This window comes from Rhinopithecus roxellana, chromosome 10, assembly GCF_007565055.1.
Source record: "Rhinopithecus roxellana isolate Shanxi Qingling chromosome 10, ASM756505v1, whole genome shotgun sequence".
NCBI lineage: Eukaryota > Metazoa > Chordata > Mammalia > Primates > Cercopithecidae > Rhinopithecus > Rhinopithecus roxellana.
In genome coordinates, this window is record NC_044558.1 from 58,022,143 (window position 1) to 58,045,255 (window position 23,113).

Here is a 23,113-nt window from a genome sequence, read left to right on the forward strand (position 1 = left end):
GAGTAGCTGGGACTACAGGCACCTGCCATGATGCCTGGCTAATTTTTGTATTTTTAGTAGAGATGGGATTTCACCATGTTGGCCAGGTTGGTCTCGAACTCCTGACCTCAAGTGATCCACCCACCTTGGCCTCCCAAAGTGCTGGGATTACAGGTGTGAGCCACTGCACCCAGCCTTACACAGGAATCTCATACCCAGCTGAGAAAACTTTCACCTGTCAGGGCAAAATAAATATTTTTGGAGATCCAAAGGATTCAGAGAGTGTATCAATCTCATACCTCACGTGAAAGAATGGTTTGGTAACAGAAGAGAGAAATCAAGACAGAGGAAGGTGAAGAGAAGAAAGAACAAGTAGTGAGCAACAAACTTAGAAAGAAAAATATTATACAGTTAAATGTTCATGGAGCTTGACATACATTTAATTATATCTACAACCAAAAGTACTATCCTATCTCAGAAAAACCTAGGAGTTGGAAGCAGAGTGAGAGAGGTAAGAAAAAGTATTCTAAATGTCTCTCTTATTGGTGGAAGTGCAGGACATGAAACATCTTAATGGAATACATATTTGGCATATTTGCAAATAATCATAAAGAAATGTGTGTTTTATTATTATTGCTGGGAAGGGAAAGTAACTAACGAAAGAATGGAAAAATACAGAACATCCAAAATAACAACGGGGTAGGGGAAATGAAATGAATAGCAACATGAGCTAAAAAGTTAAATCATGGGATGAGTAAAGAACATACAATAAGATAACAGAAATGAAATAAAAATGTACCATTCATTCCACTTGTGGAATCATAATTTATTCGAAAGAAGGCATAAAAAGAGGGAGAAAAGAGGCTGGGTGCGGTGGCTCACACCTGTAATCCCAGCACTTTGGGAGGCCGAGGCGGGTGATCTTGAGGTCAGGAGTTCGAGACCAGCCTGACCAACATGGTGAAACCCCGTCTCTACTAAAAATACAAAAATTAGCCGGGCATGGTGGCGTGTAGTCCTGGCTACTCAGGAGTCTGAGGCAGGAGAATCGCTTGAACCCAGGAGGCGGAGGTTGCAGTGAACCGAGATCACGCCATTTTACTCCAGCCTGGGTGACAGAGCGAGACTCTGTCTCAAAATAATAAACAAATAAACAAACAAACAAACAAATAAATAAATAAATAAATAAAAGTGACAAAATAGATCTATATTTATAGGCATAAAAAGATGTCTTACTCATACTGTTGAAATGTTAAAAAAAAAAAAAAAGAAATACCCCATCTCTCTTAGGGACCCTGGTTTTTTTGGTCCTCAGCTCCCCTGACACTAATGTTCCCCCTTTTCTTACACAGATGTCTCCCCAGAACCACATCAGGCAGGGAATCAGTGTAGGGAGGGCAGACCACACAGTCTGGTTTCTGAAACAGCTTTGAATAGAAGTATTTTGACCTCATGTCTCCTTCAGTCAGGACACTCCTAATATTAATGTCCCTATTATAGTTGTAGAAACTGGGGTTCACGAAATTAAAAGCTTTGCTTCAGGTCTGTACAAGGCATTCTTCTCCTGGGTCTGCTAAAGGAAAGGAGGCCTGCTACGTGTCCTCTCAAAATGTGCTAGGGGTTGCCAGGAGCAGAAGGATTAAAGGGGCTAGAAAATTCAATGTGAGTGGGAGAAGAGGTGGAAGAAGTATTGAAGTCAGGTTTCTGGGAGATGGGGGTGGTATAGTGGAGGTAAGACAGGGGGCACCCAAAATTCTCACCCATCCTACCACAAAGTCTTGCCTCTGCAGACACAACTCTACAAAAATCCAAGTGAGCCTTGAACAAATGATGAATGAATGAATGAATGAATGAATGAATGAATGAATGAATGAAAAGGGAGACAAAGTTTATTGCTGTATTGGAAGGAATACGAAGTCAAGAACGAGACCCTTTTCAAACCTGGATGGCCCCAGTTCCTCTGAGTTCCCCCACATTCGTCAAATCCATAAGGTCCCCCAAGTCGCCCCAAGACAGTCATGGGGTAGGAGGGTGTCCTGTACCCAGCCCATGGGGATAGGGACTGAAGAGTCACCCCTCTCACCCCCATGCTGAGGTCTGTGCTCAGCTACCCACAAGTCTGCAGATCTCAGTCCTTGCACATTCCCTGGTGGGGTCTTGTGTGCAGGCTGCCTTGACTCGGAGCCAAGTGTGGGAATGTAGACAGGAGTCCTGGTCCCAGGTTTTGCAGGCAGAGAACTTGGTGGTGTCATCTGGGCAGGTGGTGTCATCTGCCCTGACCTCTAGGTATGGCAGGACCAAGATCGAGGTGTCACCAGCCCCCAGAAGGTTGTCTGAGCCAGAGAAGAATAAGTTGTGAATGAGGTCATTCCTGGTGACCCAATCCATGCATCCAAGACGTGAGAGTCCATCACCCCCAAGCTAGGCCCTGGTGCCTGACTGTGTGACTGGTGAGTTGGGGAACAAGGAGGGACTGGCTGTAGGGCTGTGTGTCCTCACGGATGGGGAGCTGGTTGAGGGTTGTGGTCTCTTACCTGGGGTAAGGGGCAGTGCCGCCGTGCGTACCACTCCTGGCAGTACAGGCTGACCTGGATTCCCTGGCCCAGAAACAGCATGGTCCACATCAGCACGTTCCATGCCGGGCCAGTGTGCTGGTCATGCATCATGAAGTTCAACATTCCTAGTGCAGGAGGAAAGGTTGTCACTCCAGCTCCAGGAGTTCCTTGTCTCCCTGGTTTCCCTCCCATTCCAGGGTATTGGGAAGAGATGGAACAAGAAGGCCCCATTGGAGAAGATCTTGAACCCAGGTGCAGAAATTCGTAGAGGTCTAAAGTGGCTCATGTAAAACCAGGATTCTTCAGTTTGCACTTTAATATCCTGAATCTCATACTGAGCCTCTCAACCTCATCCCAGTTTTCTCCTCTTTGTCTTCCTCCATGAGTGATCTATTCAAGTGCTTTTCTCCAACCAGAAACCTCCTCCCACATGCCCCAGGATACAGCTTGGCTCCTCCCAATGCTGCCTCCCTCCCTGCTTTCCAAGTCCCCCCCACCTCCCCCACTCCACTCTCAGTCCCAGCAGCCTCCCCTTCAGTCCTGGGGGCGAGGCCTCCCACCATCAGTCTGGGATCTCCAGGAGCAGGACGCAGGCCTCCCTCTAGATGGCTCCCCTCCAGTGGCAGAGAGGCCAGCTCACCTCCAATGATAAGGAAGAGTATCAGCATGACGGGATAGAAGAACCCCAGGACGAAGCAGAAGATATACTCATGGGCCACTGCAGAGACCAGGAACACACCCAGCATGGCTACCCCTCGGGCCCGGGCACCAAGAAGCTGGCAGGGTAAGGAAAGGAGTGAAGAGTGAGTCTCCCTGAGTTCCTCCACAAAAAGCCCCCACCTTAAGGAAGCCAGGGAGAGTGTGGTGCAGTGGAGAGAATGTGGGATCTGAGGTCAGAAGGAGTGACATCAATCTTATTTAATAGTGTGCTGGCTGGGCACGGTCGCTCATGTCTGTAATCCCAGCACTTTGGGAGGCCGAGGCGGGCAGATTAGGAGGTTGGGAGTTCAAGACCAGCCTGGCCAATATGGTGAAACCTCGTCTCTACTAAAAATACAAAAATTAGCTGGGTGTGGTGGCATTCGCCTGCAGTCCCAGCTACTCGAAAGGCTGAGGCAGCAGAATCGCTTGAACCCAGGAGGCAGAGGTTGCAGTGAGCCAAGATCACGCCACTGTACTCCAGCCTGGGAGACAGGGCGAGACTCCATCTCAAAAAAAAAAAAAAAAAAAAAAAAAAAGAGCATGCTACTATCCCATTGGGACTTAGGTGCCATTTTAAAATGAGAATATAATAATACTTACTTCTCAGGGTTACTGTGCTGATTAAATGTATGTAAAAACCCTTGGTAGCTGAAAATAGATATGTGCATGTTCCTTAGAAGGCTAAGGTGGGAAACAATGCCCTGTGGAGAGGGTGGAATTAAGGATAAAGATGGAAGAAAGCTAAGATTGCAAGGACTTTCTACCCATTGGGTTGGTTAAAATGAGAAAATGAGGACAGATGAAATCAAAAGGGCCCTTAGGCCTGGAAAAGGTGAGTGGTGTAGATGCCACACTGTAGCAGGAGAAAAGGAGAGGGAAGGAAGGAGAGCCCTCATTAAATGTGGGAGCTGAAGGGGTCTGCAGGGCCCATACCCACAGCCCATCCTGATACACGTAGCTGTACAGCCAGTCATGGACCACCACGTTCCAAGTGCGGTAGTAGTTGGAGAAGGACGTTGAGTTCCACCAGTCCTGGAGAAGGTGGGGTCAGGGTGGGGGAAAGGAGGTAAGCAAGCATCTGGGTTCTCGCTCCTCCCCACTGCTCCCTTTGCCTGCACCCTATCCCAGTGTTCCAGAAGGGCTGGCTCCTGGCAGAACAGGGACAGCAGATACCCTCCCAGCTCCCTCCTCAGGACATGGAGGCCCTGTCCTCCCTCCTACTCCCTCTCTCAGGAGAAGATTCTGTAGTACCATGCGCACAAAAGCAGTTAGTCCTGGCTTGTCAGGAGGTGGAGGGGTGGCATTAGAACCACATCTAGGGGACTGCATTTCTTATTATGGGAGGTGAACAGCATGGCTGAAGTGACATCCAACCTGGCCACCATCTTCCCCAGATCCCTCCCTAACCCTCCCTGCCTCCAACTTCCAACTGGCCTAGGTCCAGGCCCCACCCGGTAGAACATTCTGTCTCCAAATCGTAGCATCTCAGCAAAGGCGTTGAGCCAGCAATGGAGGAAGGCAAAGAAGATGAGTAGCAGCATGAAGATGCCTGGTGGATGGCGACAAGAGGCTGCAGGTCAGGTTGGCCCACATGGACCCATAGGCAGCCCTGCTCTGAGCTCTGAGGAGCCCCTGCCCAGAAACCAGGGCCCCAACTCTTACCATTCATTTATTGGTAATTCACAAATTTATGCATTCCTTTTTTTTTTTGAGATAGGCTGGACTGCAATGGTGTGATCATAGCTCGCTGCAGCCTCAGACTCCTGGACTCAAGCTGATCCTCCCACCTCAGCCTCCAAAGCAGCTAGAAGTACAGATGTGAACCACCATTCCCAGCTAATTTTTATTTTTAATTTTTTTTTTTTTTTTTTTTTTTTTTTTTTGAGACGGAGTCTCGCTCTCTCTCCCAGTCTGGAGTGCAGTGGTGAGATCTTGGCTCACTGCAAGCTCCGCCTCCCGGGTTCACACCATTCTCCTGCCTCAGCCTCCTGAATAGCTGGGACTACAGGCGCCCGCCACTATGCCCAGCTAATTTTTTTGTATTTTTAGTAGAGACAGGGTTTCACCGTGTTAGCCAGGATGGTCTCAATCTCCTGACCTCGTGATCTACCTCCCTCGGCCTCCCAAAGTGTTGGGATTACAGGCGTCAGCCACTGCGCCCGGCTGTTTTTAAATTTTTTGTAGAGATGAGATCTCACTATATTGTCCAGTTTAGTCTTAAACTCCTGGCCTCAAGCGGTCCTCCTCCTTTGGTCTCCCAAAGTATTGGGATTACAGGTGGTGAGCCACTGTGCCTGGCCTCATGCATTCATTTATTCATCCATTTGTTCATGCACATTTACTTGGCATCTACTTTGTGCCAGATGTTGGGGATGGAGATGAATCTCAAAGGGCCATTGGGGGTTCATAGAGTGATTGAAGTGAGACACACACAGAGGCAGAGACAGAAAGACATGTCCAACCATATGCCAGGGCAAATGTAATGGGAGCTAAGTACGGTGGCACTGATGTGCCTGGAAGTACAGAGAAACAGGTGGGTCATGGTAATTGGTGGCTACAAAAGGAAGGTTTCCCAGAGGAGGGGGCGTCTCAGCCATGGTCCTCCAAGTAGCAACTAGATTCCGTGGCTGAACGTGGGGAAAGGGTATCTCAAGCTGAGTGGCCAGTATGGGCAAAGGCCTGGAGGCATGGAAGTAATATCTTTCAGGGCTTGTGGTAGGATGAGAAGATAGGCTGGGGCTGCATGGGAAGGAGTCTTGGATGCCACATCAAGGGTTCAAATCTGATCCGAAAGTGCCAGCATTGACTTATCACTAGAGTTTTTGAAGGAGGGTAGGGAATGATTCGTTGTAGTAGGAAAGTTCGCCTGGGCAGCAGTGTCAGGGGTAGATGGGAGAGGAAAGATCTGGGTGCCAGGGAGATGGGTAGGAGGCTGATGTGGAGGGGGAGTGATGGTCTGAACCGAGACCATGGCAGTGGGCCCTGATAGGAGGGGACAGATGTGAGGGGAGACTCAGAAGGAGAACGTGTTGAAACCAAGGGAAGGCAACTAGCAAGGCCTTCCCTGATTTGCCTTCCCCAGGGCACAACTACTCCAGCCCTACCTTAGTTGGCTCACCTGGCAACGTGGCATGCAGGATAGAGAGCACCAGGGCGCGGGTGCTGAAGGGCTCTCGACTCATGTTGGCAAAGACAGGAACACAGAGTCGGCCCAGGATGAAGCAGGCGTAGAGCACACAGCCCAGGGCCTGGAGGGGGCGTGGGGACACATAACTGGAGAGGGACACTGGCAGCTGCTGGTGGCATTGGGTCTCTGGCCCAGCACTGGCCTTCTCTTCCCTTGGCACCACCCTTCCACTGCCTCCCCAGACCTCCCAGAAATGTCCTCTCTCCGCCACCATGAGTCACAGGTCCACCCTTCTACCCTATCTTCTCACCTGGGCAAAGTTCTTGGCCACATAATTCCACCTGATATAGGGCGTCCTGCAGCGGCAATTGGGACAATATGTTTTTCATTCTTTCATGTTGTTCTCTGCTCAGCCTGGGCACAGGTTCTGGGGCCCTCTCTCCACAGTTCCCTTAATTGCTCAGGCCTGGGAGGATTATCTAGGGTGGTGGGGTCTAGGACACTTTGAACTTTCCATAACAGAGATGACAAGAGGGTTTTAAGCATGGATGTCAACAAGGGTGTGTAGGATGGGTAGGATTTTCAGAACTAAAATCAGGACAGTCCTGGGTAAACCAGGAAAGTGGGTGGCTCTAGTGTCATCATAGGCTGGGCAAGGAGACAGGGTAGTCTACCAGTCACCTATTTCCCATCTTTATTATTAGATGCTTCCTGAGAAAGTGGCCAGTGCCTGAGGTGAGCCTGAGGACCTCAGGGAGGGGAGAGTAGAAGGGTAAGGTTCCTGGTGGGCCTGGGCATTTGGGGAAGGGGTGCAGGGTCTTACCTGGGGTAAGTCTCCCTGTAGATGAGTGTTGGGCAGAAGAGGAAGTAGAGGTAGCTGGAGAAACTGGGGGCCTGGATCCCCTCACCTGGGGAGGAATGAGAGGGGTGGATTAGTAAGGGGAAGGGCAGAGGGCAGAGGTGAGGGGGCTGCTGGGGAAGGGTGGTGGGATTGGTGAGTGGAGAAATGGATAGGGTGGGGGTGGGGGATAAGCAAGGAGCTGGATGTAGGACCTAGATGCAGGCTAGGGGAGCTAAGCTGGGCAGGAGTGGAACTGGCTCTTTAACACCATCTCTTCTGTTTTCATTTCAGGCACCCTGTCTTCCAGTGCAGGGTCTGCTGTGGCCAGAGCTTCATTTGGTACCCACACGTTCGACAGCCCATTCTCCTTCCCCTTCTGTCTGGACTTCCTAATACAGGTACACCTTGTTTTACTGCACTTCCCAGATATTGCCTCTTTCACAAATTGAAAGTTTGTGGCATCCCTGCAAGAGACAAGCCTATCAGTGCCACTTTTTCCAGCGGCAAGTGCTCACTTCATGCCACTGTGTCACATTTTGGCAATTCCTGAAATATTTATAACTTTCTTCTTTTTATTATATGTGGTATGGTGCACAGGCATAGAACACACAGCCCAGGGCCTGGAGGGGGCATGGGGACACATAACTGGAGAGGGACACTGGCAGCTGCCGGTGGCATTGGACCTCTGGCCCAGCACTGGCCTCCTCTTCCCTTGGCACCACCCTTCCACTGCCTCCCCAGGCCTCCCAGAAATGTCCTCTCTCCGCCACCATGAGTCACAGGTCCACCCTTCTACCCTATCTTCTCACCTGAGCAAAAATCACTGTGATCAGTGATTTTTAATGTTACTATTGTAATTGTTTTAGGGCATCATGAAACACACCCAAACAAGAAAGCAAACTTAACTGACAGAGTCTGTGTGTGTTCTGACTACTGCACTGACCGGCCATTCTCCCATCTCTTCTGTTCTCCTCGAGCCTTCCTATTCTCTGAGATACAACAATATTGAAGTTAGGAGCCAGGCTCAATGACTCACTCCTGTAATCCCAACACTTTGGGAGGCCAAGGCAGGAGGATTGCTTAAGCCCAGGAGTTCAAGACCAGCCTAGGCAACATAGCAAGACCCTGTCTCTAAAAAAAAAAAAAAAAAATTGGCTGAGCATGGTGGCTCAAGCCTGTAATCCCAGAACTTTGGGAGGCCGAGGTGGGTGGATCACTGGATGTCAGGAGTTCGAGACCACCCTGGCCAACATGATGAAACCCTGTCTCTACTAAAAATACAAAAAAATTAGCTGGGTGTGCTAACGCACACCTGTAATCCCAGCTACTCAGGAGGCTGAGGCAGGAGAATCGCTTGAACCCAGAAGGTGGAGGCTGCAGTGAGCCAAGATTGCACCATTGCACTCCAGCCTGGGAAACAAGGCAAGACTCCATCTCAAAAAAAAAAAAAAAAAAAATTGAAATTGAAATTAGGCCAATTAATAACCTTGAAATGGTCTTTAAGTGTTCAAGTGAGTGAAAGAAAGAGTTGCATGTCTCTCACTTTTTTTTTTTTTTTTTTTTTTGAGACTTGATCTCACTCTGTTGCCCAGGCTGGAGTACAGTGACACAGTCATGGCTCACTGCAGCCTCCGCCTCCCGGACTCAAGTAATCTTCCCACCTCACCCTTCCACACAGCTGGGACCACAGGCATTAGCCACCACACCTGGCTAATTTTTAAAAGTTATTTGAAGTGAGACCCCATCTGACTATGTTGCTCAGGCTGGTCTTGAACTCCTGGGCTCAAACAATCCTCCTGTCTCAGTGTCCCAGAGTGCTGGGATTACCGGTGTGAGCCACTGTGCTCAGCCTGCAGCTGGTGACTTTAAGGGCTCTTGTTAAGGGCTAATGCAGCTGGTGATTTAAGTTGGAGCCAGTGCCAACTTGTCATTCCAAAAATTCTAGGGCCCTTAAGAATGATGCTAAATATACACTGCATGTGCTCTATAAATGGAACAACAAAGCCTGGGTGACAGGCTGGGCCTGGAAATAGGAAATAGGAAAGTGCCAGAAGTCCTGGGTAACAAGAGGTGCCATCTGTCAGAGGCAGGAGCTGAGAATGCCTAACGACGAAGGCCCACAGAGCCCAGCTGGAGGCCAGGGCTGTGCCTGGTGGGCAACCTGGGCTTAGGAAGGCAGGGCTTTTATCAGGATCCTGCACCTGCTGGCTTCATTCAGTCAGTCAAGAGGACTGAGTTCACAACCGGGCAAGATGAAGGCCTCACCTCTTCTGGCATGAAGGGTCCCAGGCACAGCCTCTCTCAGGAAGGAGTAGCTTTTCATCAGGAACCTAACCTATGGCAGAGTGGAAGGGAGGCCAAGTTGCTGTGTGGCTTTAAGCAAATCGCTTAACCTCTCTGTGCTCTGGGTTATCTCTGAGAGGCAGGCAGAGTGTAAGATCTGTCTGGTCAGAGTCCATACTTTTTCTTTTTGTTTGATGGCTGTATAGCCTAACATATGCTGGGATGAATGAAGGCTGCTGGGATAAGAGGCCAGAGCGGAGTTTTCCGGTCAACCTCCTGTGATGGCGGTGTCACACTGTTTGCCTTCCAGCCTGCAGGTTCCCCAAATCCCTCGTAACGGACTCCGCCCTGGTAACTAGCTCCGCCCCTGCCAATGCAGTCTCTGCCCTCCCTTTCGTGGGCCCCGCCCCCTCTTTGGGGGACTCCCCTCTGCTGAGATGGCCCCGCCCACCCGTTCCTTCCTGTCCCCCAGCAGGGCTCGGCCCTCACCTGCTCGAAGACCAGGACACAACGGGAGGCCGGCGGGAGCTGATGCTCCACGGCCACGTGGACCGGCAGTGCGCAGAGCACCACGGCGTGGGCAGCTAGCAGCGCGCAGCCCAGGCCCGCCCCCAGCGTCCAGGTGCCCCTGGCCCCCGGCCTGGCCCACAACCGCAGGGCCTGGTACGGCGCCAGCAGGGTGGACAGAAACATGGGCACCCAGGTCACCAGAGCCAGCGGCAGCTGTCCGAAGCTGAAGATCAGTAGGTCAAACTCCAGCAGCAGCCTTGGAGTGGGGAGGAGAGACAAAGTAGACAAGTGAAGTCCATTCTTGTCCCTTCCTCTTCAGTCCGAGCTCCTGTCCCTTCCTCTTCAGTCCGAGCTCCTGGAAGATGAACTGAGGTATCTTGATCAGGTTGTGAGCTCCCCATCTCTGGAGGTGTTCAAGACGGCACCTCTGTGGCACAGGGCGTTGCTCCAAGGAGACTCAGTCATGGCATGAGTTTGATTCTAAATGACCTTGAGAGCCCTCTCTGGTTTCATGGTGTTGCTAAGGGCTCGTACTCTATATACAACACATGTTAGGATATGAGGTAACTAGATTGACTGACTTAGTTTTGTTCCTTTGGAGCGTCTGTTGTAGGTTGGAGCTAACAGGATGCCGATTGTTCAGTGTTTTGTTAGCCTAGGTTAAGAGTGTGTGGTTTGTTAAGGGGAAAAACAAAACAACTTAAGTGTCCATTAGTAAAGGACTAACTGAACAAATCTAGCACCTCCATACTCTGCAGTCCTTCAAACCAATGAACTAACGTGAAAAGATCCCTAAAATAAATTGTTAGTGAGTAAAAGCAAATTACAAAATAATAGGTACAGTTTCTTATTTATGTGAAACCTCCACAATGTACCTATCTTTGGTACTGAATGTCAATGCATGGAAAATGCTCTGGAGGGAAACTCAGAAACTGTTTTCTTTTTTAGAGACAGAGTTTTGCTCCACCCAGGCTGGAGTGCAGTGGTGCAATCTCTGGTCACTGCAACCTCCGCCTCCCAGGTTGAAGTAGTTATCCTGCCTCAGCCTCCTGAATAGCTGGGACTACAGGCTTGCACCACCACGACTGGCTAATTTGTGTGTGTGTGTGTGTGTGTGTGTGTGTATATATATATATATATATATTTTTTTTTTTTTAGTAGAGACAGGATTTCATCATATTGGCCAGGTTTGTCTTGAATTCCTGACCTCAAGTGATCCGCCTGCCTCGGCCTCCCAAAGTGCTGGGATTACAGGCGTGAGCCACTGCGCCCAGTCAGAAACTGTTTAAATCCTCCGAGAGCAGTGTGGGATTGAAGGAGGTGGTCAAGAAGGACCCCCTTTACAGGAAAACATGTATTTGAGCTTTTTACTGAGATTTTATCATTTTTAATTTTTTAAATTTGTCTTTTTCTTATGCAAACCTAGTGGTAGATTTTATCCTTTTAATACTTGTATAACTAACAACAAAAATTTTACCAAAAGGCAGTGCTGTTGCTAAACCTGTGGATCCTTGGTCCTGTTTTTGTTATTGCTTCCCAAGCCTGACACAGGGAGAGGGGCTATGGCAGGCCAGGTTTCACTAACACAGGCCTCCATAACAACTGTTTCAGTACTGGCTGAGTGGTTAAGTTAAATATTAAAAGCCAGTGCCCTTAGACAAAGGCCGGAATGTAGCAAAAGCCCACCAAGAGTTTTGCCTAGGCCTTTCCTGAACCTCAAAGCATGATTAAACAAGTTTTGCTGGGGGTCTGAAGAAACTCTTCAAACCTCCATGATTTAGCAGGAGACAAGAGAAGGGTAATCACCCCAGCACCTGGACCCATTTAGATTAAGTCAACTTACTGAGGCTCCAGAAGAAGGTCTTCAAGACTCAGACCTTAGTTATAGATTAAAAGAAGTTAATCACTTATGTCTTTAGATGAATGCACACTTACACATAGACGTATAGCTTAGAAGGTATATATGCTCTGGAAATTGTAATTTTTAGTTGGCCTAGTGATAATTTTCAGGCCTTCTCCCTGTAACCAGTTACAGAAATAAAAACTCTCTTCCTCCCCAGTTCATCTGCATCTCCTTATTGGGCCACAAGAAAAAGCAGCCCCAACCCTCAGTTTGGTCAGGGAATAGTGGGAGTCCTGAAATACAGACCCCCAAGTTATACAGCTCTCTGAAGCTCATCCTCACAGTTGGGTGGGGTGCTCTGTGGGGGAAATGACCCACCCAGGCACTTGGGTACATGTCTGTCTTCCCCACAAGACTGGGAGTGCCTCACAGACAGGAGTGGGGTCTGCCCCCTCATTTCTCTGAACACTAGGACTGGTACTCGGGAGGTGCTCAATGGAGGTTACTTGAATAGAACTGACTGGGAAAGGAGTGTGTATGGGTGTGCATTGTGCATACACACACTTCTGCCTCGGGGCAAGATGTCATTGAGAAGCATTTGAGAGTGACTGGCCCTGGGAGGACAGACCAAGGGCCAACCAAGGCTGGGGAAGGAAGGGATCCTAGAGAGTGTTTCAGGTGGGAAGGTTGTTGGGAGCAAAGTTGGTACATGTCCAATAACCAAAGAGGGGACCTGTGTCCGCTTGCCCCAAGGGCAGGTGGGGCACTGAGGACCCAGAGGGTCTGATCAGATAGGTGTGCCTGTCCCAGGTGGGAAGGGGACCTACCTGCCCTCATCAATGAAGTCGATGGCCAGGGTGCTGATGATGAAGACACACAGGCCAGCGATGAACATGTGGTAGATGGTGCGGAAATGCTGCACCTCCATCAGCTCACTGGAGGGACAGGGGCCTGAAGGTCAGTATGGGAGGGTCCTCAGGGTGGTGTGAACTAGCTCAGACACTGTACACATGAGGCATGGGGCCTAGCGATCCAGAACTTCCAGCTAAAGGCCTTTCTTCCACAGCCACGCCCAGGGCAAATAGGGGACCTGCACCTTAGAAACCCTTTCCAAGTCCTCCCCACAAACCACCTAGAGCCTGGGGATGAGAAATGAGGTACCGTGACCCCCAGCCAAAGCCCTTTCTTTTCCTCCCATTACTTGTCATCACCCAACTTACTCAAGCAGGGACTTGCAGATGATGAAAACTTTCTGTTTCCCCAGGGATGGCTCCTGGGTCCTGAATTGAGATGTTTGTTCAGGGTCAGGAAAAAGTCAGTGGGCAGAAGGCAGGGCGATGCAGAAGGTCAACACTTGGGAGCCAAGGGGAGTGGTAGGGAAAGGCCAGGGCTAGGGCCAGAGGGCAGGACCGGGTGGAAGGTCAGGGCCAGGGCAGAGCGAGGCCCCGTAGGTAGAGGCCAGTGTTAGGAAGACAAGATAAGTGGGGAAGAGGGAGGGCTGGAGTCACAGTCCTGCCAAGGCTGGCAAGGGCACATCAGGTGATAGCTCATGATCATTGCTACAGAGGAGCCTGCGCAGCTGCTCCCCAGACTCACCTACTCAAGGAATCTGGGGGAGGCAGGGGCGGAGGTTTGTCTTGAGATGGGTAGGATTGTATAGCCTCCCACATGGCCCGATCCAGCAGCTCCCTCAGTTGTCCCTGCGCTTGCTCCAGCAATTGTGCCTTCACAGCCTATGGGACAAAGCCAGGGCAGAGCCCACTGTCCCTCCAGTCAGCCATCCTTTCATTTACCAGACATTCACTGAGTTTCTACCTATGCCAGGCATAGTGCTTTAAAAAAAAAAAAACAACAAAACCTGGGGGGTCTGCAGGGATGGGGGATCAGCGGTCAGCAGTGGCAGGCCTGTGGGGGGAAGGGCAGGCATTGGTGGGGTGGTGATGGGTCTGCTGGTGGGGTAGGACCCCACAATGCTAAGTGCTGTGGTAAAAAGATGAACAAGCCATGATTCCTGCCCAGAGTTGATCTCCTTCTGGCTTCCCGGGGCAGCAGTGAGGATCAGGGAGTGACAGCAGGAGTGAGGCTTCCCCTCCCTGGGTCTGAATTCCAGCCTGGTCACCTCTGATTGTCAGTCCTCACCCCTGTCCTCCAGCCACACTAGCAGGAAGACTATCTACTGGCTGACTTTCAATGACCCTCGGGACCTGTGCTTCAAACCCCTACATCTTTACCCTTAATTCTAACCTGATCTTTGCACCAGGAACAAGTCATCAGGCTGGGCACCGTGGCTCATGCCTGTAATCCCAGCAATTTGGGAGGCCAAGGCAGATGGATCACTTGAGGTCAGGAGTTCAAGACCAGCCTGGCCAATATGGTGAAACCCCGTCTCTACCAAATATACAAAAAAAAAAAAAATTTAGCCACACCTGGTGGCACTCATCTGTAGTCCCAGCTACTCACTTGAACCTGGGAGGCAGAGGTTGCAGTGAGCCGAGATTGTGCTGATGCACTCCAGCCTGAGCGACAGAGCAAGACTGACTCAAAAAACGAAAACCAAAACAAGTCATCTTTATCACCAAGCCTCACTCCTGCCCTGCGACCAAGGATCTGTCCACTTGACCTCTGACGTCCCTCACCTCCATGTGTCGGGTCCATTTCACCAAGTCCGGGGCCCTGTGCGTCTCAGTGTTTCCTGGGAGGAGTGATCAAAGGCACAGTCAACAGGAGGAGTTGGGGTTCTGCAGACCCAGAGGCATCCTGTGTTCAGGAAATGCTTTGTGTGCTCAGCAGCCGCCCTCACCCCAACCAGTCAATATCTAGTATCATGGGTGGGGCTACTAGAAGGGAAAGTTGCTGTTGCCAGTGGTGAGGCGGCCATAGGCAAGCAGGGGGCCTGGTGACATTACTGGGAACAGGGCACTCGGAATGGGAAGCTACTCCATTCACCCTCTGGGGCTAAAGAGTCAAAAAGATAAGGCCAGGCCACAGCACTGACATAGCTCTTTCCGTTCCATCTCCCAGCTGGGTGGCTCAGGGCTGAGGCCAGGGTCTGCCTTCCTTGGCCTCTCTGGACAGCAGGAAGGATTGACATCAGGCAGTTGGAGCCTTCTCTCCATAAGGCACGTCTCCCCTCCTGCCCCACCACCCGCTGGTGCCTTCTGCGCCCCCTGAGGGCAAGGCCGGCTCACCATCTCTGCAGGGTTGGTGTTCCCGCTCCCCTCCCGGCCCTTCTGTCCTCTGCAGACGCAGACGGGCCCCGCCTGGCTCCATGGAGTGGTTTCCAGTGGGCAGCAGGCAGCCTTTGCCTGTGTTCCCTCCTTCCTTTGCAGCGTGGCCTGCCCCGCAGAACTCTTGTCCCACTCAGCTCAGGTGACAGCTCCAAAGACTAAAGTCCTTTCAGGAGGAGGGGGCCTCTGGGAGTGTGATAGGTTATCTGATCCGGAGGGCAGAGCTTCTCAGATTCAGGCCTCACTCTGCTGTCTGTTCCAGGGATGGCCACATCCCCCTAACACCCCAACCACCATCCAGATGCCCAGCTCCAAGGGTGCTATCCACCCCCGCTACACACACACAGGAATAGTGGCTGGGTACGTCGCGGGGAGGGGAACTTTGCCTCTCAGAAGCTTGTCCCCTAGCATGGCTGGCCTTCAGTCTCTCCCAGCAGGCTGAAGGTCAGGGAGGAGTCAGAAATGTCTTCATGTATCAGTGTGTTCAGTTCCCTTTCACCACAAGGTGTGTGACTGATGCATGTGGTAATATTCTGATGGGGTTAGCACCATGCTACTCATGGAGCTGGGGCCCCTCCAGGAAAGGCTGAGTGCCAGGGCCCCTGAACATCTGCACTTCCTGACACCTGCTTGGGTGAGCATGTAGGCAGAAAGGAGGCTAAACAAACACATATTAAGCACCTAAGGAATACCAGGTGTTGTCACATACGGAAGAACCGGATGCAAACCTCCCTCCGATATTTACCAGCTATATAATTTCAGGCAAGTGACCCCAAATTTCAAGCCACAGTGTCCTCCTCTGAAAAATAGGGGCAAAAATCCCTATATCACAAGGTTATTGTAAGCTCAAAATGAGGTAGTCCAGGTAAAATCACATGGTTCAGGGCCATGGGATGAGCTCATATATTAGTAATAATTTCCTTCTTTTTTTAGTAGGAAGTAACAGAAGGGTACGTGCTTTGAGAGTTCCTCTTTGCTGGGTTCCTGCTGGGATTAACTATTAATCCTTCCCCTCCTCTTATGTCCAAAGATCAATGTTAGAAACAAGGTCACAACTTCAGATTAAGGGCATGATCTCAGTGTCTCCCCTTCCCACTCCCAACTCCTGGTGGGCAGCTCTGTGAGGCTTCATGGCTTGAAGCTTCTGCCTGGCTGTCACAGGAAGGACTAAAGGTATCCACAGGAAAGAAGAAATGCTGTGAGTGAACTGTAGTGGGGTAAAGAGAGGGCCAGGGGCTCCAGAATTGTGAGAGGTAGACACAGAGACACAAGCCAGCGACCCCAAGCACAGCTTTATTGACACCCCAGCCAACACCAACACTCTTTCCAACCGCATGTGTAAAGGCCCAGGGGTGTGGGGGCCCATGGGGCAGGGCCTGAAGGTGGATCGTGGGCCTTGGGTTTTTTGTTGAGTGATGACAGCTCCATGTTCCTTCCAGTGGCCCTGCAGCCCCTCTATTCCCCAGCTTTAGCCGCTACTCCCAGCGGGGCAGGAGGAGCTTCCATTGCCATCTGGAGACCCTGGCAGGGACTTGCCCATACGATCCACACACCAACAGGGACCTCGGCGCTGCCCCTGGGAGGAGCGGCACTAGAGAGAGAGGCACACAGGTCAGGGGTGAGGCCAGAGGCTTCCAGCAGGAGAATGAGAGGGGATGTCTGAGTCTGAGGATGCAAAAACACCTGAGGGTCCCCTTGGGACAGCAAGTGTCACTGGGTTCCCTCTCTTTCTCTCTCTCTTTTTTTTTGAGATAGAGTTTCGCTCTGTTGCCCTGGCTGGAGTACAATGGCATGATCTCCACTCACTGCAGCCTCCACCTCTCAGGTTCAAGCAATTCTCCTGCCTCAGCCTCCTGAGTAGCTGGGATTACAGGTGTGCAGCACCACGGCCCGGCTAATTTTTGTAATTTTTGATAAAGACGGGTTTCACCATGTTGTTCATGCTGGTCTTCAACTCCTGACCTCGTGATCCACCCGCCTTGGCCTCCCAAAGTGCTGGGATTACAGGCGTGAGCCACCATGCCCGGCCCAGGGTTCCCTCTCTTTAGTTTCCCCTCTTCAACCAATAAATTGTGTGCATTCTGCTAGCCTGGAACAGTAGTTTTCAAAGTGGCGTTCCCAAATCTGGATCACCAGGGAACACGTTAGAAATGCATATTGTCAGGCCCCACCCCACACCTCCTGAATCAGGAAGGCTGCCGGTGGGGCTCAGCCATCTGTGTGGCATAAGCCCTCCGGAGGATTCTGATGCCTCAAGTTTGAGAGCCACTGAGTTAGGCCATTCCTTCAGTAGGTTTTCTCCCACAGTGTGTGGTTGATTATTCTCTAAGTTTGTATAATAAATTATATTATTCTCTATGTTCTCCTGAAGTTGGAAGATCCTTAAAGATGGGGCAGTGTCTTATTTATGCAGCTTTGCAAGCCCCACCGTCCCCACTCCCTGGCAGGAGCTGTCTACTGGAGCAGGGGGAGAGGAAAAACAGCCTCACCTGCCGCTTCCGGTAGAAGCCTCGATGGTCACAATTGGGCACGTAGAGCGTTTGAGCCCCTCGGTAGATCTCAGTCTGGAGTTGCTGCAGCACTGAGTCCAGATGTCTACGGCATGGGCCCTGGGGGAGGGAGAGCAGGCAGCTTAGAACTGCTCCAGCCCAGTTCCCCGTTCCAACCTTCTGGCCCACCAGGTAAGCACCCAGGACCGACAATGGAGCCGTCTCCAAGCCCAAGGGAGCAGTCTCAGATGGAAGTCTCCAAGGCTTCCCACCCCTCCTGCTGCCTACCAGCTCCAAACGCACCATCTCAGTGTCTTGGACACCTGCAGAATTGGTCTGGGAGGGTGTGGTAGAGGTGCCTGGATTCCTCTGTTGGTTTCTGCGGTTCACATCCTGTGGGCGGCCAGTGCCTGCTTGGAGTTTACTCTCCTTAGGATTCTCCTCTGCAACTGCAGGAGGAATAGGAGAAGGAGAGGCCAGAAATCAGCCAGAGCCATGTGGAGAAGGGCCTTGCCCACATCACCTGCTTAAGTAAGGAAGGGAGGGCCTTATGCCCCATAGTTGCATGATGCTGGCCCTAGTTTCTTTCTCTGACAAATAGTTACATTACTTTTCCTGACAATATTCCCAAGTATTTCCCATAGTGAGCCTAAGGCTTATAAGGGAGATGCATTTTGGAAAGCAAAAATGGAAAATGAGGATGGGTGCAATGGCTCACGCCTGTTATCCCAGCACTTTGAGATGCAGAGGTGGGAGGATTGGATTGCTTGAGCCCAGGAGTTTGAGACCAGCCTGGCCAACATAATGAGAACCTCATCTCTACAAAAAATTTTTTTAAATTACCAAGGTGTGGTGGCATGCACCTGTAGTCCCAGCTACATTAGAGGCTGAGGCAGGAGGACTGCTTGAGCCCCAGAAGTCAAGACTGCAGTGAGCCATGATTGTGCTACTGCACTCCAGCCTGGACAACAGAGTGAGACCCTGTCTCAAAAATAAATAAATTATTGGCTGGGCTCGGTGGCTCGTGCCTGTCATCCTAGCACTTTGGGAGGCCAAGGTGGGCAGATCACTTGAGGTCAGGAGATAGAGACCATCTGGCCAATATGGTGAAACTCCGTCTCTACTAAAAATACAAAAATTAGCCTGGCGTGGTGGCAGGCGCCTGTAGTCCCAGCTACTCCGGAGGCTGAGACAGGAGAATGGCTTGAACCTGGAGGAGCGGAGGTTTCAGTGAGACACTGGACCACTGCACCCCAACCTGGGCAACAGAGTGAGACTGTCTCAAAATAAATAAATAAATATGTTTTAAAAATTAATTAATTAAAAATAAATTAATGAATTACAATAAATAATAAAATAAATGAAAAATGGAGAACAAATGCAAAGGACTATTCGGGGCTTTGGGCTTTGGGTGAAAAGACCTGGCTGTTCCACCAGAGGCCAGAAGGGGGCGCACGAAGCCAGGGAGCTGGGGCAGAGAGCAACGGATGTAGGAGGGGGGCCAACAGGGACCCAAATGGAATGTGTGTCCCTGCTGTGACCTTGCTGTGACTCAACCCACCCCTCCCAGGCCTGAGATGTGGTTACTTCTGGGGCACTGCAGTGGGAACCTCTCCCTTCTGATACCCTGTGATCCAGGCCAGCTCAACCCTAGTGGTCCCAGGGGCACACGGATTCAACCCTTAACCAAGATAGGCTGAGGGCAGATTAAGAAGGTGCAGGGAATGAGGGGCTTCCAATCTGCAGGTTGCTCCTGGCTCTGGAGAAAGTTTCCGGAGGGTCCGGGGAGAGCTCAGGACTGGGAAGGGGTGAGGAAATAAGTCAGGGATAGGAAAAGGCAGAAAGGGGAGCATGTACTGCTTGGAATTTGCCTAATATCTAATAAGATATCAGAACCCCTGAAGGGATCCTGTCTCTCCCTCTGTGCCCAAAGACAAGCTCCCAACTCCCACTCACAACCCAGGAGACATTTCCCCTGCAACCCTGAGTCTGATCCATCTTCCTCAGGATGCCGGCCCCTCCCCAGACCTTGTCCTTCATTCCCTACATTTAGCACCCAACCATGTAGTTCCAAACTGCCTTCTCTCATCCACCCAGACCACCTTCTAGGAGGACCCCCAGAAGCCTGCACTCGGGCATTTGGGACTGAAAGAAACTCCAAGTGAATTCTCCATCCCCTCCCGAGGAAGGAACCCAGAGCCTCTGGGATGCGCAGTTTGCATTTCCTGTCCTCCCCATCTCCCTGCTGCCCCCCATGTTTTCAGTGCTGATTCACTTCTGTCCCACCCACCCAGTGACTCAGCTTCTGCTCTCCTCCCTGGAGCAGGGTAGGGTAGGATGGGTGAACAGTTCTGAGCAGGTTTAAATCATAACCCTGATTTGGCAGATTCCCTCTTTCCCCTACTCTTTCTCCCCTCTCCCCCACCCTACGCCCTAGCCTGCCCTCAGTCCCTACTCAAGTCTAATACAACTTTGGATTTGGACCTCTTCGGTTCTAGACCCCTCCTGTTTAGGTGCTTCGAACACCGGTTTTAGGAGGAAACGAGCCATTTCTCAGTGTGTGCAGAATTTCGAAGTCTGGGGTTCCCTTCCCTCTTTCTCAAAGTGGAAGCTGAGAACATTTGTGTCCTTTACCCAGCTTGCCGTCTAGGGTTGTAGGAGCTGGGCCTGCTGGAGCACATGGGATGGCCCTAAAACCCTCCATTTCTCCCCCTGCCGTCCCCAAGTTCCCACTTGCACACACACTACATCAAGGGAAAATAAACGGAGCAAAAAAAAAAAAAAAAAAGACCAAGAGCGCAGACACCTTCTGCTGTATCCCCAGGTCCCCTGGCCGCACCCCAGCTTCCTGCACTTGCCCCTTCTCCCCCACACAAATGTGCCCCCCAAAGTCGGAAGCGTCAAGGGTCAGGGCTCAAAGGCTTGCAGGGCCATCCACTATCGTCTCCCCAGGACCCTGCCTGGAGGACGCGGGTCTCACGTGGGCGGGGCAGGGGCGGGGCGCGGACTCACCCGCGGGCGCGCGGGCCGGAAGGCAGCGGCCTCGGCCGAGCAGCAGCGCCCGCAAAGGCGCCTCGTCGTCCTCGGGCGGATGGCACTGCAGTCCTAGGGCGCAGTTAGGGGTGTAGACCCCGCACTCCTGCCCCTCCCTCCTGAGACAGCCCTCAGCTTCCGCGCAGCCCTGCGCTGGCGACCCCCCATCCTCTTCCTCCACGCAGCCCCCTGGACAACCCGCTTGCACCCCTTGCCCGCAGCCCGGGCACCGCGCCAAGGCGCCTCCTGGGCTGGCAGCGAGCAGCAGAGCTAGCAGCAGCAGCGGCGGCAGCAGCCTGTGGGGGGTCATGGTCAGGGTTTGTGCCCCGTCCTCTCCTTCCAGAGCAGTCGCAGCGCAGCTGCTGCCCGCCGCCGCCCCTCTGTCTTAAGTAGCCGCCGGCCAGGGGCCGGGCCCTTTAAGAGCCAGGTGAAGGGGGGGTGGGGGAGAGGGCAGGGGCATTCCCTAAACTGGGTGGGACTGGGGAGGGCCCCCCCAACCTGGGTCCTCCCCACTCCTCTTTCCCCTCCCTTTCCAGTTTCTGTTTACTTCCCAAATTTTTCTGATTTTTCTTGCTTTGTTCCCGGGAATCTCGGCCCGGAATTTGGGAGCTGTACAGCTGGCTGGAGGGACTGGAGGGTGGGGAGGAGCGGAAGAAGGGGAGGACTGGAGTGCAATCCATTTAGTGTGTATCTGTAGGAAGACGAGGGGCATGTAGGGACCCGGTGGGGAGTGAGAAGATGGGGGCTGAAAGGGAACTGAGAAGAGATTGTATGTGTGGATCACGAGAGGAGTGGGCAAATGTGGAGGGACAGAGAAAAGATGGAGAGGGTGGACAACAGGGTCTTGGGAAATTCTGCTGATGGGAGAAGTAGACCAGGGCAGAGGAGAGGAAGGGCAAAATTGGGAAAGGGGTAAGAGAAAGCACCCCTGAGATGTGACTACTGAGAAAAGGGGCCCGAGGGGAGCCAGACTGGGGTAAGCCAACAGGGGGAAGGGCCGGGAGGCAGGGAGGGATACACCTTGAATGAACAGTAGGAGACCCTAGCATTGTGGTGGGCGCATGCGGAGTCTGGAAGAATTAGAGAGGGCTGTGTGCGGGGTGAGAACTGGCTGGGAGGCAGGGAAAGGGGGAAAATTGGCCGGTTGAAACTAGAGAGGGACAGAAATAGAGGTACTCGTATTCTGGATGATCTTGGGGACAGTGGCCAGAGAGCAGACCCCACCCCCCTTCCCATCCCCATCTTTCAGGTAAGCTCGCTCCTCCATTCCTCTCCTCTCCCGGAATCCGTCTCCTTCCCTCCCAGTCATCCATGGGGTTTTCTGGATTCATCAGACTGTCTTGTGCCCAGGGGGCTTCGGGAAAGGGACTACTCTGAGCATCTTTGCCTGCCTACTTGTCTGCCTTCGCTGCAAGGGTCGGCTTCCACCGCTCCCCACCCACCTTCCCTAGGCAGTGTCCCGCCCATCCCAGGCACTCCTAGTCAGGCCTCACAAGAGAGAGGAAGAGGGACTGTTTCCTTCGGCAACCCACACCCACCCAGTTCTGGGTTATGCAACAGGGACCATCTCATTCTTTCCTAAAACAAGGGCTCTGGGCAGTGACTAAGTTTAAATGCTGGGCCCCAAGCAAGAATGTCAGCAAGGATTTCTTGAACTTTTAGGTAAATACGAAATAATACGGACCTCATTGTCAGCACCGCCCCCTTCCCCACATTACCCTGGGACCCTAGGACCTGTGTTTGGAGAATGGTGTTTTCCTGTTGCCCTGAGATACTGATGCAGACTGGAGAGGCAGGGAGGAGAGGGTTGTGGGGCAGCTGATGGGAGAAGCTACTGCTGATGGGAGAATTAGACCAGGGCAGAGGAGAGGAAGGGCAAAACTGGGAAGGGGGTAAGAGAAAGCACCCCTTCCACCAAGGCTCTTCAACCCCCTGCCCCAAGTTCTGACCAGGCTCCCTGGAACCAAGGCTGGTCAGAGACGGGTTCCAGGGTACTGGGGTCCTGCCCCACCCCCTTTATCACTATTTATTTTGTCCTACACATGGTTCTGGCTACGGTCTTAGGGTCTTTCTCCTGGACTTCGGGTTGGTGCTCCTGAATAAGATAGAAAGCCTGTGGGAAGTTGGGAAGGGGAAAGAGATGGCTGTGCTCTTGCAGGATCCCAGTGTGGCTCTTTTTTAAATTTTAATTTAATTTAATTTTAAGTTCTGGGATACATGTGCAGAATGTGCAGGTTTGTTACATAGGTAAATGTGTGCCATGTGGTTTGCTGCCCATCAACCCAACACCTACGTATTAAGCCCCACATGCCTTAACTATTTGACCTGATGCTTTCTCTCCCCTCGCCACCCCACCCCCCCAGGCCCCAGTGTGTGTTGTTCCCCTCCTTGTGTCCATGTGTTCTCATTGTTTTCAGCCCCCACTTATGAGTGAGAATATGTGGTGTTTGGTTTTCTGTTCCTGTGTTAGTTTGCTGAGGATAATGGCTTCCAGCTTCATCCATGTCCCTGCAGAGGACATGAT

The 23,113-nt window shown here is 51.7% G+C and overlaps 2 protein-coding genes across 3 annotated transcripts; both read right to left on the reverse strand.

Annotated features, from left to right (window-relative positions):
• Nucleotides 1-1,843: 1,843 nt before the first annotated feature.
• On the reverse strand, nucleotides 1,844-15,196 carry SOAT2 (sterol O-acyltransferase 2). Its single transcript, XM_010373947.2, has 15 exons — nucleotides 15,029-15,196; nucleotides 14,477-14,532; nucleotides 13,437-13,573; nucleotides 13,061-13,120; nucleotides 12,668-12,775; nucleotides 9,977-10,253; nucleotides 9,470-9,539; nucleotides 7,187-7,271; nucleotides 6,674-6,719; nucleotides 6,355-6,484; nucleotides 4,688-4,785; nucleotides 4,170-4,268; nucleotides 3,175-3,310; nucleotides 2,514-2,659; nucleotides 1,844-2,312 (listed from the first exon to the last, which is right to left on the reverse strand). The coding sequence occupies exons 1-15, from the start codon at nucleotides 15,108-15,110 to the stop codon at nucleotides 2,262-2,264; spliced, it is 1,581 nt and encodes a 526-aa protein (XP_010372249.1). The 5' UTR covers nucleotides 15,111-15,196; the 3' UTR covers nucleotides 1,844-2,261.
• A 1,144-nt stretch (nucleotides 15,197-16,340) lies between these two features.
• On the reverse strand, nucleotides 16,341-21,172 carry IGFBP6 (insulin like growth factor binding protein 6). 2 transcript variants are annotated; one of them, XM_010373948.2, is made up of 4 exons: nucleotides 20,569-21,172; nucleotides 17,860-18,005; nucleotides 17,557-17,676; nucleotides 16,341-16,658 (listed from the first exon to the last, which is right to left on the reverse strand). In XM_010373948.2, the coding sequence occupies exons 1-4, from the start codon at nucleotides 20,897-20,899 to the stop codon at nucleotides 16,536-16,538; spliced, it is 720 nt and encodes a 239-aa protein (XP_010372250.1). In that variant the 5' UTR covers nucleotides 20,900-21,172; the 3' UTR covers nucleotides 16,341-16,535. The 2 variants fall into 2 exon arrangements, with proteins under 2 accessions (XP_010372250.1, XP_030795774.1); XM_030939914.1 differs by having other exon boundaries at nucleotides 17,845-18,005; nucleotides 20,569-21,113.
• Between the last annotated feature and the right edge of the window lie 1,941 nt (nucleotides 21,173-23,113).